The sequence below is a fragment of the Mobula birostris genome, chromosome 17, assembly GCF_030028105.1.
Source record: "Mobula birostris isolate sMobBir1 chromosome 17, sMobBir1.hap1, whole genome shotgun sequence".
NCBI lineage: Eukaryota > Metazoa > Chordata > Chondrichthyes > Myliobatiformes > Myliobatidae > Mobula > Mobula birostris.
In genome coordinates this window covers 23,229,578-23,245,528 of record NC_092386.1, presented here as the reverse complement: position 1 = coordinate 23,245,528, position 15,951 = coordinate 23,229,578, and the positions used below count along the sequence as shown (strand labels likewise).

Sequence of the window (15,951 nt, the reverse complement as noted above, 5' to 3'; positions counted from 1 at the left end):
CTGCTCAAAAATGTTGGAATACTACTAATGAGTGGCCTCATAATGGTCAAAGGCTTTATTGAAGGTTGCATATACTGTGAACAAATTTGTGAAGAACTGAGGCAAGATTGCATAAAGGTGCTGAGGGCTTACTTAGATACGTACCTACTGCTCTTCCATCTATATTCCTTTTTATGGCAGAGTGGGATTGAGTTATTTACCACAATGAAGGAGGCGGAATCTGGTAGGAGAAAGAGACCATGAGAGAAAGGGAAGGAGGAGGGGCACCAGGGTGAGGAGAAGAGGTAAGAGGCCAGAGTGGGGAAGCTGAAGAAGAGGGGAGGGGGAGGGGTTAAAAAAATTTACCAGAAGCTGGAGAAATCAATGTTGATGCCATCTGGTTGGAGGCTACCTAGATGGAATATGAGGTGTGGCTCCTCTACCTGAGTGGAGCTCTTACATGTTGGTCCATGGCCTCATCATGGCAGACCATGGACTGCCATGTCAGAACAGGAATGGGAATAGGAATTAAAATGGCTCACCACAGGGAAATCCCGTATTTTGCAGATGGCGTGGAGGTGCCATAAAAAGGCTGAGCAATTAGCAATCAAATAAGAGAAAGTCTAACCATCTATTGATATTGAATAACATTACCATTATCAAGTTTTCTACCACTGATATCTTAAAAGTCATGTAAATAGTTACAAAATCAGGTCCATGGCTGGGTATCTTATGGTGGCTAATCCAGCTCCTGACAAATCTAATGTCTTTCCACTGTCAGAAGTATGTCAGTATAAACTCCTGCCTAGATGAGTACAGTGGCAGCAACTTTTAAACTGCCAGAATAATGCAGACCACTTGATCAGCATCCCATCAACTTCCCTCCTTAGAATATTCATTTCTTTTATCACTGGCACATACTGGCCACCTGCAAAATGCACTGCAGTTACATGCACAGTCTAAGCTGGCAGCATCTACTAAACTTGTGATCTCTATCACCGTAAAGGGCATGAGTACAGGCAATTGTAAACACCACTAACTGCAGGACTTAGTGAATTGAAAATGTATCACTGGTCCTTCATCATCTAAATCCTCTTCACAAAATGAATTGCCATATGGTTATGATTACAGTATACTACACAAAACAGAGTTGTTAATACTGCACAAAGAACTCTTAAAATGCTAAGACCATGAAGCAATGTGTCACCCAAAAACACAATATTATATAAAATGAATCACCATGCAATCTGAGGTTATGTCTATGGATGTCCAATAACTCTGTTCAGATAGATCCTGATTACTTAAGAATAATTAATTCTAATTATTTATATAGCAAATAATACTGCATTCTGTCTATTTGTTGTACTCTACACAAGAGAAATAATCAAGGGCTGAAATAAAAGGAAAGAGCTACATGTATTTTTTTTAGAAGAATTGGGTAAATTGTTAATACGGGAGGTATCTTTTCATTAAATTGAAGAAAACTGAATGTTATGAAGATCATGCAGTTTCAAAACATAAATTTTGGCAAGTTATGATCAGCAGCGCATGCCTGTTGCCTGAAAGTGAATCTTACTACAAACCTAAGCTTTATCACTTTCCATTAAGTTTGGAGTAATAGTATCCTTCCTAATAAGATTTTAGTAATAATGGAGGAGAAAAGTTAATTCTATAATCAGTTAAAGAGAATATTATTAAAGCAGCTGTCCTATCTTGCAGACTTCTCATACTGGGTCAATAGATGCAGTAGGTGTTCTGAATAGAAATGACAAAGACCCCCACTGAGCTACCCATACAAAGCAGCAAGATGTTCACTGACCACACAAAGATTACAAGTCGCTCTTGCCAATAAATATTCTTCTTTCTTCTTAAGGTTATCATCCCTACTGGGGCATGGGCTGCCGACAGAAGCTCGCTAGTCTTTAAAGTTGTCCCCGGGATTAGCCCAATTTATGTCGTCTATGCAAAGATCTCCCAGGGATGAAGTCTTCAGAGCTTCTATTGGCATTTCTGTAGCTCTGGGTTTTTATGAGATGGGGTTGCTAGCCCCATGCCCAATCTTTCTCCTTTCACAGCCGGGCCTGGGACCATCCATGGCGGAGTTACCAATACGTACTGTACAATGTTAATTCCTCTTTACAAAGCTCCAGAGTCAAGACAAAATAAGAAAGCTTTGCATTGGTATAATTGCTTTTCATGGTTTTCTCAAAAGTCCTTTACAACCAAAGTATCTTCAATGTAGGAATATTAGCCAATGTACATATAGCATAGAGAATTCCACAAATATGATAATCAAATAATCAATTTTTGTAATGCATAAAATCATCTCAAATTCTTCACCTGACCTATGGAATTTGTATTAATAAAGGACAACTTCTACAAATCACATGAATGAAGCAGAACAATGCTTTCAATGGTTTTTTTCATTCTTTTCCCTTGGAACACTGAACAGGTAAAACATAGCATCAATAATATCAATAAGGTAATTACTCATGGAGAGTTTTAGATAAAAATCCAGACAGCCCGAACAATTCTCATACTATTTATAAATTATACATGAGCAGGATCTTGTACCTGTTAAAGAGACATGGGGAACAGCAGGACTTCACTTCAGATGAGCTCAATGCCTTCTATGCTCACATTGATCATCAGAACATGATCCTTTTGTCTCAGTACCTTAAGCTGACGTGTTGGCTGCCTTCAGGAGGATGAATCCAAGGAAAGCATCCAGACCGGATGGGGTACCTCACTGAGTACCAAAGACATGTGCTGACCAACTGGCTGATGTGTTCACAGATATCTTCAACTTCTCACTTCAGTGGTGTGTGATGCCCACCTGCTTCAAGGAGGCTTCAATCATACCGGTGCCCAGAAGACTGTGGTGACCTGCCTCAATGACTATCGCCCAGTTGCACTTATATCCAGTGATGAGGTTTTTCTGAGGGGTTGGTGAGGGAACACATCAGTTCCTGCCCAACAGGCATCTTGGATCTGCTCCAATTTACCTATCGAAGCGACGTCCATAGCAGATGCCAGTTCATTGGCTCTTCACCCAACCCTGGAACATCAGGACAGCAAAGGAGCATACATCAGGATGCTCTTTATTAATCACAGCTCAGCATTTCATAACATCATCCCCTCAAAACTCACCAGTAAACAACAAGACCTGGGCTTCAATACCTTCCTGTGCAATTTTGGATCCTGGATTTCCTCACTTGCAGACTCCAGTCAGTTCAGATTGGCAAAAGCATCTCCTCCACGATCTTCACCAACACAGGTGCACCACAGGGATGTGTATTTAGCCCCTTGCTCTACCTGCTTTACAACCATGACTGTGTGGCTAAGCACAGTTCCAACACCGTATTCAAGTTTGCTGACACCACTGTTCTGGGCTGTATCAAAGGTGGTGATGAATCAGCATACAGGAAGGAGATTGAAAATTTGGCAAAGTGGTGCCATAACACCAACCTTTCACTCAATGTCAGCAAGACCAAGGTACTGATAGTAGACTTCAGGAGAGGGAAAGCAGAGGTCCATGAGCCAGTCCTTATCAGAGGATCAGAGGTGGAGAGGGTCAGTAACTTTAATTTCCTGGGTGTCACTATCTCAGAGGATCTGTCCTGGACATGTGCTTTCTTTGCAATTACAAATGTTTGTACATTTACATGACAACAGCACCTCTATTTCCTTAGGAGGCTGAGTAGATTCAGTATGACTTAAAAAACTTTGACAAACTTCTATAGATACGTAATGAAGAGCATAGTGAAGAGCATATTGAGTGGCTGCATCATGGCCTGATATGGGAAAACTAATGCCTTTGAATGGAAATTTTAGTGGATTCAGCCCAATACCTCACAGGTAAAGCCCTCCCAACCATTGAGCACATCTACATGAAATGCTGTTGTAGGAAAGCAGCATTCACCATCTAATATCCACATCACCCAGCCCATGCTCCTTTCTCACTACTGCCTTTAGGTAGAAGGTACAAGAGCCTCAGGACTCCCACCACCGGGTTCAAGAACAGTTACTACCCCTCAACCATCAGGCTCTTGAACAAAAGGTGATAACTACACTCAACTATTGAGATGTTCCCACAGTCAATGATCTCAGTTTAAGGACTCTTTATCTTGTTATTTCATGTTCTCATTACTTATTGCTATTTATTTATATTTACATTTGCACAGTTTGTTGTCTTCTACGCTCTACTTGATCTTCCATTGATCCTGTTATAGTTACTATTCTATAGGTTTGCTGAGTATGCCCACAGGGGAAACAATCTAAAGATTGTATGTAGTGACATACACATACCCTGATATTAAAATTTACTTTGAAATTTAAATAACCTTGCATGAAAGTAATGGAATATTATCTTAACTTTTTCGAGTTGTGGACATTGGAGCTTAATTTTACAGAAAAAAAATTGATACTGTAGTTTTCACTGCAGTATCTGTTCATATCATCTAACCATAGCTTAACATATGAAGCAAAATACACTAAAAATTTCTTAACTTCAAAATCCCGCATATAACCATTAAGTTTGTATTTTTGACATTTGTTTTTAATCTTTAAACCTCAAAAGGCTCTTCCTGATGGCAGTAACAAAAAGAGATCATGTCCTGGGAGGCAGGGTCCTTGATGATGGATGCTGCTTTCCTGTGACAATGTTTCATGTAGACGTGCTCAATGGTGGGGAAGGCTTTACCTGTGACGGACTGGGCATTATCCACTGCTTTTTGTAAAATCTTCCATTCAAGGGCATTGGTGTTTCCATACCAGGCTATAATGCAACAAGTCAATATACTCTCCACCACACATCTATAGAAGCTTGTCAAAACTTTGATGCCATGCCAAATCTTCGCAAACTCCTAAGGAAGTAGAGGTGATGCAATGCTTTATTCGTAATTGCACTCACGTGCTGGGCCCAGGACAGACCCTCTGAAAAGATACCACTGAGGAATTTAAAGTTGCTGACCCTCTCCACCTCTGATCCCCCAATGAGGACTGGCTCATGGACCTCTGGTTTCCTCCTCCTGAAGTCAATAATCAGATCCTTGGTCTTGCTGACATTGACTAAGAGGTTGTTGTGGTGGCACCTCTCAGCCAGATTTTCAATCTTCCATCTACAATCCCCTGTTCTACACGCTTTACATTTATGACTGTGGCTAAGAACATTTGGTAGCATTGCCTTTAAATTGTTTTACCTTGGGTCAAACATTTTGGGTAGCCTTCCACAAGCTTCTCACAGTCAGTTGCTGGAATTTTGTTCCATTCCTCCAGACAGAACTGGTGTAACGGAGGCTACATCCACACTAGACCGGATAATTTTGAAAACGCTGGTTTCGCGTAAAAACAATAGGCGCCCACACTAGGCATTTTTAAAAATATCTCCGTCCACATTAAAACATATATTTGGTCAAATCTCCTCCTGCTGGGCATGCGTAGGACACACAGAAAACAAGCGAAAAGGAAACAGTATACTTGGTGCACGTTTGTCCAGTTACAGACTAGAAAAACTTAAAAGGAATTGCTGTTGGCTCTCACGCAGAAGGACTTAAAACTATAAAAAACAAATACTGGAGCATATGGAGGCAACCGACAGGGAGTTCACAGACAGTATGACCCGGCTGACAACCAACATTGAAAAACTGACTAACTCTGTTGCATTAGTAAAGCACCTAGTTGAATGTATAAAACATGTCTGCATCAGTGTTATCTTGTATTTCCATACAATGTTACATTAGGCTGTTACACATCTATTGTCAGAGAAGTACTTGCATAAATAGGTAAACCACCTTCATACAAGCAAGGACAGAAAACAGGGCAAAGTGAGTATACTTATTTATTCACTGAGCTATGGGTCAAAGTATTTGGTGAGTACATTTCTAACTCTTCTGGCTTCAGTCTCGTTGCCATCTGTTCTGAAATTGTTAAGTTGTATGGGGGGGGGGCTGCGTTCAAGAAAACAATGAAATGCCGCACTGCCGCCATCTGTTCCGGCACGGCATGACAGCAGTTTTAAAAATATCTGTTTACCCCATCCACACTGCTCTGCACAAACGGCGTTTTCAAATTTACACACTCTGGAGGGCGTTTTAGAAAATCTCCATTTTCGGGGAAGAAAAACACCATTTCAGTGTGGACGGAGGGTCAAAACGAAGAGAAAAAGCTTCGGTTACGGATTTATCCCGTCTAGTGTGTAAGTAGCCTAAGTCAGGTTTGTAGGCCTCCTTGCTCACACACACTTTTTCAGTTCTGCCCACAAATTTTCTATCTGATTGAGGTCAGAGCTTTGTGATGGGCACTCCAATACCTTGACTTTGTTGTCCTTATGCAATTTTGCCACAGCTTTGGAGGTATGCTTGGGGTCACTGTCTACTTGGAGCAGTGGTCCCCAACCTCTGGGCCGCGGACTGATACCAGGCTGTGAAGCATGCAGTGGTGTAGCTGTAGCCGGAATGCACCCAGCACATCTTTAAGAAAAAAGCCGAAATAAACAAGCTAATTAATTAGGTGCTGCTTGGTTACGTGCCTAATTATGTGTAGAGCAAGGGTCTTTCCACACAGACTTGTGGTGCACCTGTGCTGATGGAGATTGTGGAGGAGATATTGTTGTCAATGTGAACTGACTGGGGTCTACAAGTGAGGAAATCAAGGATCCAGTTGTGCAGGAGGTAATCAGGCAAAGGTCTTGAAGCTTATTGATTAGCTTTGAGAGGATGATGGCATTGAATGCTGAGCTGTAGTCAATAAAGAGCATCCTGATGTATGTACCTTTGCTGTCCAGATGTTCCAGGATTGACTGAAGAGCCAATGAGGTGGCAGCTGCTGTGGACCTGCGGTAGGCAAACTGGACCTCTCAAAGCACTTCATCGCAATGGATATAAGTGCTACTGGGTGATAGTCATTAGCCAGGTAACCATGTTCTTCTTAGGCACCGGTATAAGTGAAGGCTTCTTGAAGCAGACAGGTAACTCAGACTGCTGAAGCAAAAGGTTAAAGATCTCAGTGAACACTCCAGCAAGTTGATCAGCACAGGTCTTTAGTACTTGGCCACGTACCCTGTCTGGGCTGGATGCTTTTTGTGGGTTCAGTCTCCTGAAGGTTGCTTGCAGGTCGGTCTCAGAGACTGAAATTATAGAATCATCAGGGGGTTGTGGGAGTTCATGAAGGTTCCTGCATGTTTCAACAGTGAAATTGAGCCTCGAAGGCACCAAACTCATCTGGAAGTAAAGTTCTGTTGTTGCCAATGTTGTTTGATCTTACTTTATAAGAAGAGATACAGTTAACATTTAAGCACTGCCACAACTGATGAGCACCTCTCACCGTAGGCTCATGAATAGTTAGCTATTACTGCGAATCCAAACTAACCACAACACAACTTGGCAATGCATGGGAAATAACAATGAGAAAGCGATTTCCAATAAACAAACATGTTTAGGATAAATAAAATTCAAGTAAGCACAAAACATGAAGGTTTGAATGTTCCTTCAAGGGAAAGTAGGACAGTTACTTGTTTGAATACTGACACACCCATGCAAATTTACTGTTCACCAGGAAGCAATAATTTGACTCACACCAGTAGAAACAAATTGAAATTGTATTGAGAAAATATTTTAAATTGTAACAAACATAATAAAGAAAAAGGGCCCATTACATATATATTGGTGCAGAGTGCATACATATTTCTTGGCACTCATTGTCGCATATTCAATCTGATTTGCTTCACTTCATTTACTCACGGTATTAAACAATTCTGCTTAAAAACACAGTCCAAGTGAAACATAACTAAATATCCACACCATGTCCAAGGACAAAGGGTCATGTGATAACTAGCTAATTAAAAGCTATCTGTACATTCTTTGTGAGAGAGCTACCTGCAGGAGGATTTCCCAACACCACTGTCTGTCCTTCCAAATGGGTTCAGTGAGCATTTCTCCATGTTCTTCACTCATACTTGCCATCCATCTCCATTCTTTTGGCTCTCTCCTTCTTCTTCCAGCTCTCTCCAGATAAATAGTTACCACTCAATCCTTCGAGAATGCTCTCAGGCAGCTTATTCGCCAAACGTTAACAAGACAAATCCTACTGGCTAATTCAACAAGCCTAACTTATCAATCAACTAAATTACTTGATTGTATTGTGTAATTAAAGGAACACATTGCATTTTGAGAACATCTGCAGAAAATAAAATACCGAACAGCATAACTATATTAATGCAATAAAGCACGGTCTTAAACCAGGGTATTACGTTCTCTCTCCCACCAAAATAGGCATTTCCTCATGACTTTGTAAACATTTGGAACTTTAATAATTTCTTTGGTACTTGTTAATACCTACTTCTTAGATCCAACACTCTGAACCATTTGTTTTCACTTAAGCAGGCAAGAGCATCATCGATTCATAGAACTGTATATTGGTCTGGGATTGTTCAATGTTCTATAATCAACACGTATTTGTATTTTCTCCATTCCTTTTCTTCACAACAACTATAGGTGACACATGGGGACTCCTTGACTCAGTGATAATTCCAGTTTCCTTGAGTTTCAGGTGCTGCCTAACATCTTCAAACTCCGCTGGTGCTAACCAGTGGAACCTCTCTCAGAAAGATGTGTCCTCTGTCACTCTGATAGTGTGGTGAGTACTCTTGCAGCAACCAACAGCAAATTTGTCAGTAGAGTATACCACATAGTTCCTCATTATTCTGCAGAGGAAAAACTTGCACATTCTCAAAAGTGTCTCTAAAATTAGGGTGCATAGTCAGGGTACTCAGAAAGTTTGCTCCCATGAGCCTTCTCACAATGGAAGTATTTGTTCTCACAAGAATGGAAGCTTTACCTTCTGTGACTGGATTTGGGGAGACTAACACTAGTGTATCAATAATTGCAGTTACTCCAACATTCGCTTCCAAACACTCCAGTTTCAAAGACAAGTAATCGTTATAAAGGTGATAATCAGCACTAAGCCCCAAAATCTCAAGGGCACTGATAGAGGTTTCAATGGTAAATGCATCAAATACTTGTTGTAAAAGGATCTGCAGAGTAAACTAACTACTGTGTCAAGTATGGCTTTGGCATAAAGGCCTTCAATCTGTATGGATACATCAGAACTTGGCCCCATTAGGCCTTCATGAATAGTGTCTTGCACTTTAATATTTCTATTGATACACTGATTGGAATGTATTTGCTCCAGGATGTCAAGCCATTCCATTATTGAGTCCTCTGTAGTTTCCTGTTTTCTTTTTCCTGTTTGATTCATCACTAGTTTACCTTCCAAAAAATTTCCTGCTTCTCATAAGGGGTTTCTTCTTTTATGTTACTGCTAAGGCTAATAAAATGGCTTCTTTGTTATGTTATAATAAAATGGCTCCTCTGTAATGTTAACTGCTGAGTTAACGGTAGTAGCTTGTTTGGGTTATAATTACTGATAACCAGAATTGTATTCATTTCCTAACCAATAGGGATAGATGTTATTCTTTCTTGTGTGTCTGTAAGCTATTGTTTTTGTGGGCTTCGGGCAGAAGGTGAGATGGGGACAGAGAGAGGAGACGTGATGAGAGAGATGCTGTAAGATGGGCGAGGATCGGACCCAAGAGGGAGTCCAAGGCCCAGGACTTTTCAGGAGGAAAACTGAAGGAGAATGGTGGAAAGAAGACTCCGTTAATTGAGCTCCAACAGTTGTGCACGAAATGGTTGAACTCTGATAAGTTTGGCACCTTTTATGTTGTATCTCTATTAATTACATAGTTCCAGAAAGATCTATAAAGTGTAATCTGTAAATTGTACATTGTATGCTGTCTGTTAATTGGCAGTGTGGGGTTCATCACACAGCATCCACACTAACTTGATTACCCAGTTTGGCGGGGCTGAAGGCTGCTCTCCCTAGACGAAAGCGAGCTGAGCGAGCCGGAGGCTTACCAGGAGGCTAGACTTGAAATGTCCATCTTCTCCACATTTGTAACAGAAAATCCCAGGCTTATCCTCAGTCAAGAACCCTTGACAGCATTCATATCATAGTACCTTAATTATGACACACTTAATAACACTGGCTTGAACACAAATAAACAGGCTATCCAATCATTATGCAGTCATAATACAGCATTCCATCCTGGACAAGCCCCCAAAGATGTAATCCTCTGCCTGTCGGCTGTTAGGCTGTTGGCCTTCAGTTAGCTATTACTATGGATCCAACCTAACATCAACAAAACTCACAATGCATAGGAAACAATGATGAGAAGGCAATTTCCAATAAATAAATATGTTTAGGGTAAATATGATCCAGGTAAACTCAAAACATGAGGGTTTGAATGCTTCTATAAGGGAAAATAGGACAGTTACTTGTTTGAATACTGACACACCCATGCAAATTTACTGTTCAACAGGAAGGAATAATTTAACTCACACCCGTATAAACTTAAATAGAAATAGTATTGACAAACTGCTTTAAACTGTAACAAACACAATAAAGAAAAAGGATTTATTTCATATATATTAGTCTAGAGTGGGCACACAATCTTTGGAGCTCATTATTGCATAGTCAATCCAGTTTGCTTCACTTCATTTACTCACAGTACTGAACAATTCTGCCTGAAAACACAGTCCGTGAAAAACACAACTAAATATCCACGCCATGTCCAAGGGCAAAGGGTCATGCAATAACTAGCTACTTAAAAGCTATCTGTACATTCTCTGTGAGACAACTGTCTGCAAGAGGACTTTCCGACAGCAGTGTCTGTCCTTCAAATGGGTTCAGTGAGCGCTTCACCATGTTCTTCATTCATGCTTGCTATCCATCTTCATTCTTTTGTCTCTGTCCTTCTTCCTCCAGATCTCTCCAGAAAAATGGTTACCCCTCAATCCTTCTAGAATGCTCTCAGGCATCTTATTGGCCAAATGTTAACAAGACAAATCCAACAAGCCTAACATATCAATCAACTAAATTACTTGATTATGTAATTAAAGGAACACATTGCATTTTGAGAACATCTGCAAAAAATAAAATATCCAACAGCATAACTGTATTACTACAATAAAGCATGATTTAAACCAGGGTATTACACAAGTTTAGTCCAGAATTTCCACTTCGTCCATATGATCTAGAGGTCGTACCTGGACTTCTTGTAACTTTCTCAGTCACCTGACTTCAATACCTCTGATTTGGCCCTCAACAGATTATGGATCTCATGATTCATCCAGGACTTCTGGTTGGGGAAGACTCTGAATGATTTTGTGGGGACACACTCGTCTACAACTGTTTTGATAGCATTCGAGTCAGCCAATGTGTATTCATTAAGATCCACTGATGAGTACTTGAACACGGCCCAGTCCACTCACTCAAAGCAATCCTGTAGCCACTTCTCTACCTCCTGCGGCCACCTCTGTTGTCCTAATCTTTGGAACATGTACGTACGTAGAAGAACAGCCAAGTGATCAGGTTTCCCGAAATGCAGTCTGGGCTTGAAACATAGGCATGCCTAATTTTAGTTTAATAGTGGTCTAGTGTGTTAAGACCTCTGGTGCTACTGGTTATATGGTAATTGGGCAAGGATTTCTTCAAACAAATCTAGTTAAAGTCCCCAGTTATGATCTGAAATGTGTCTGGATGAAGATGGCACCATGCACTGTCATAGTCAGCTGTTGGTTGTATGCAAGTTCCAACTCAACGAGTTCATGACATTTGCAGGTAGACTTTCTAGTTAAATGAATGTTAATGAGGTTCATTTTATGCTTGCAGTATAAGTAGCCTTGGCCTAAGTTCACAAATCAAATGTTTTTTTCAAAGCAAATACTCTTCCATTCCTCTCCTCTTAGATTTTGCTCTTGCGTGTCTTTCTAAACATGCCAAGGTAACAAAGAACTGCTAATGTTTCTTACTCAGAAAAAACACTTAACACTTATATAACATTTCCATGCCATCAAAACACTTGTACACTTCAGAAATTCTTCCTGTATGTAGCAATCAATTTGTCCATAGCAAGCTCTCTCAAACTAATAAACTGTTTCAGCTACGTCAAGGGAAAGATAAATGTCCTTATTCTTCTCTAAACAGCACTTCCACCTGAAAGAGAATCAATTAACTCATCTGAAATTTGGCAGCACAGCACTGGATTATTAAGGTAGATATATGTTTGGACTACTCTCTGGAATGGAACTTCAAACCACTTATTCAGAAGCAAAATGATACCAACAGAGCCATAAAGTCTAGAAGCAGATAGAGCACTTAGATCTGAGTAACGTCTAGTTCAAGAAACCTAATGCTTTAGTTCCGTCTACCAAACATTTTTTTTGTTGCCTGCATCAACTTTCCCACATGCTGAGATTCAAACTTGGTTTATCGATTCTGCATGAAACCTAGCTACTTACTCATTTACAGTCAGAAACATTTGAAGTGACCAGATATGGCCATCTGAGCATCGAGTCCACAACAGAGAATCGAATCCAGGAACAAAACAGAAACTGCTTAATGGCCAGTCTCCTCGCAGATCCTCATTAGTATTTGTCCTACGATAAATGAGGATCATTTATAACAACTAACAGTCCCCTTCCAAAGTTACCTACTGCTTATGAAGCCATTATGCGATTCATCAATTCATGTAAATATTTGACATTATTTCACTCCCAATTAAACCCACCATTTGCTTCCTGATGGGAAACGGTATTTGATTTTTAAAGATTGCAAATTTACAAAGGCATACGGCTTTTACATAATCATCAGCCCTCTGAAAGGCAATGCAGTGAATTGAACGTACAAACGTTTGTACTTGATATGCATATATATGTAACCTATAACGAAAAGGACTGTCTTAGTCTCGGGTACTTGTTGACATACGGCTAATAATATTCATAAAATAGTATTGGTATGAATATAACTCCGATGCATCAACGTTATTCATTTTGCCTTTGATCGCCGATTAAACAGAAACAGGCAAGGCACATTAGGTTTTTTAGATTTTTTTTCGGAAGTTAGTCATTTTCTCCAACAGCGCCTTATTTCAAACCTGCAAACAGCAGAGACATGTTTTGAACAGCTGATTAGATGAAAGAAAGTGGAATTAGTTACAGTCCTACCGTCCCAGTTCCGCTTCTACATTATAGTAATCTCCCAGGACGCTCCCTTTGTTGGAGCCGTCGATCCAATAATCACAATCCGATGCTGCTGTGGCAACATTCTCGCCGTTGGCAATTTTCATCATCCCTACCGGCGGCCGGGATCTACTGCCTTCCTCCACAGCGAAGATAAACACGGCGCTCGGTCACCAACAGGCTGCAAGCAGCAGCAACGGTGCCGTGGTTGGGGTGGGAGGGGAAGAATGGCCGCTAACGCGCGCACTCTCTGTAATAACCTGCAACTCTTCCCCTGGATTTCAGGAAGAAGACCGATTCAAAAAGTTGTGCCAACTCAGAATAAAGCAAGTCTGGGTCGAGACGGAGCCACGACCGTGTAACGACTCTGAATCTGAATGTTGGAACACAGGGCTCTCGCCTTTCCTCGGGACCTAGCAACCGCCGACGTGCTGCTTAGAGTCACCTAAATTCCTTTTTCCCCTCCCCTGCTTAGCGTGAAGTTTGACAACAGTAAATGTGTTATCCAATGTGGTCTATGGATCAGTAACTTTAAATTGTAAAGATCCTTTCACGTGGTGAAATGAGCGGCCCCCAAAAGACGGCTGGGACCTTTGAAGTGAGGGAATGCACGCCCCGGTAACGGTCGCCCTTCCACCTGGCGCCATGGCGACTCGGGTTTCACCATGGAGCAAAAGGAAAGAAAAGCGAAACATTGCCCACACTGGAAACCTACACAATACAGCAAAACGCTGAGAATACGTAGTAGGTCAGGCAGCATCTATAGGAAATTCTGCAGATGCTGGAAATCCTGAGCAACACACACACACACAAAACGCTGGAGTAACTCAGCAGGTCATGCAGCGCCTAAGGAAGTGAATAAACAGTTGACGTTTCGGACACTTCTTCAGGACGTGAAACGAATGGGGAAGACGCTAGAATAAAAGAGTAGGGTGGGGTGGGGGAAGGAGGACTAGCTAGGAGGTAATAGATGAAGCCTGGTGAATGGGAAAGGTAAGGGGCTAGAGAAAAAAAGGATCAGATGGGAAAGGACAGTGGACCATGGGAAAAGGGAAGGAGGGGCGCCAGGGAGAGGTGATAGGCAGATGAGGAGAAGAGGTAAAAAAAATAAAAATGAAGAGGGAAAAAGTTACAGGAAGGAGAAATTAATATGCATGCATGTCGGTCCACAGCCTCCTTTTTTTGCTGTGATGAAGCCATAAGACCATAAGACAAAGGAGCAGAAGTAGGCCATTCGGCCCATCGAGTCTGCTCCGCCATTTCATCATGAGGTGATCCATTTTATCCTATTTAGTCCCACTGCCCCTGCCTTCTCACCATAACCCTTGATGCCCTGGCCACTCAGATACCTAGCAATCTCTGCCTTAAGTACACCCAATGTCTTGGCCTCCACAGCTGCCCGTGGCAACAAATTCCATAGATTCACCACCCTCTGACTAAAAAAATTTTTTCGCATTTCTGTTCCGAAAGGGCGCCCTTCTATCCTGAAGTCATGCCCTCTCGTACTAGACTCCCCCATCATGAGAAACAAATTTGCCACATCCACTCTGTCCATGCCTTTTAACATTCAAAATGTTTCTATGAGGTCTCCCCTCATTCTTCTAAACTCCAAGGAATACAGTCCAAGAGCGGACAAACGTTCCTCATATGTTAACCCTCTCATTCCCGGAATCATTCTAGTGAATCTTCTCTGTACCCTCTCCAACGTCAGCACATCCTTTCTTAAATAAGGAGACCAAAACTGCCCACAGTACTCCAAGTGAGGTCTCACCAGCGCCTTATAGAGCCTCAACATCACATCCCTGCTCCTATACTCTATTCCTCTAGAAATGAATGCCAACATTGCATTCGCCTTCTTCACTACCGACTCAACCTGAAGGTTAACTTTAAGGGAATCCTGTACGAGGACTCCCAAGCCCCATTGCATCTCAGAATTTTGAATTCTTTCCCCATTTAAATAATAGTCTACCCGTTTATTTTTTCTGCCAAAGTGCATAACCATACACTTTCCAACATTGTACTTCATTTGCCGCTTCTCTGCCCATTCTTCCAATCTATCCAAGTCTCTCTGCAGACTCTCCGTTTCCTCAGCACTACCGGCCCCTCCACCTATCTTCATATCGTCAGCAAACTTAGCCACAAAGCCATCTATTCCATAATCCAAATCGTTGCTGTACAATGTAAAAAGAAGCGGCCCCAACACTGATCCCTGTGGAACACCACTGGTAACCGGCAGCCAACCAGAATAGGATCCCTTTATTCCCACTCTCTGTTTCCTGCCAATCAGCCAACGCTCTATCCACGTATGTAACTTTCCCGTAATTCCATGGGCTCTTATCTTGTTAAGCAGCCTCATGTGTGGCACCTTGTCAAAGGCCTTCTGAAAATCCAAATATACAACATCCACTGCATCTCCCTTGTCTAGCCTATTGGTAATTTCCTCAAAAAATTGTAATAGGTTTGTCAGGCAGGATTTTCCTTTAAGGAATCCATGCTGAGTTCTGCCTATCTTGTCACATGCCTCCAGGTACTCTGTAACCTCATCCTTGACAATCGACTCCAACAACTTCCCAACCACCGACGTCAAGCTAACAGGTCTATAATTTCCTTTTTGCTTCCTTGCCCCCTTCTTAAATAGCGGAGTGACATTTGCAATCTTCCAGTCTTCCGGAACCATGCCAGAATCTACCGACTTTTGAAAGATCATTGCTAATGCCTCCGCAATCTCTGCAGCTACTTCCTTCAGAACACGAGGGTGCATTCCATCTGGTCCAGGAGATTTATCGACCTTTAGCCTATTCAGCTTCCTGAGTACTTTCTCTGTCGTAATTGTGACTGTGCACACTTCTCTTCGCTGCCACCCTTGAGTGTCCGGTATCCTGCTGTCTTCCTC

At 41.6% G+C, this 15,951-nt stretch overlaps 1 protein-coding gene across 1 annotated transcript in view; it reads right to left on the bottom strand.

Annotated features, from left to right (window-relative positions):
* The window catches only part of camk4 (calcium/calmodulin-dependent protein kinase IV), a 114,680-nt gene extending 101,439 nt beyond the window's left edge, over positions 1-13,241 (bottom strand). Inside the window, exon 1 of the mRNA XM_072281055.1 lies at positions 13,044-13,241. Within this exon, the coding sequence (XP_072137156.1) occupies positions 13,044-13,168 (125 nt within the window). The 5' untranslated portion in view covers positions 13,169-13,241. The remainder of the gene's footprint in view (positions 1-13,043) is intronic.
* Positions 13,242-15,951: the final 2,710 nt, after the last annotated feature.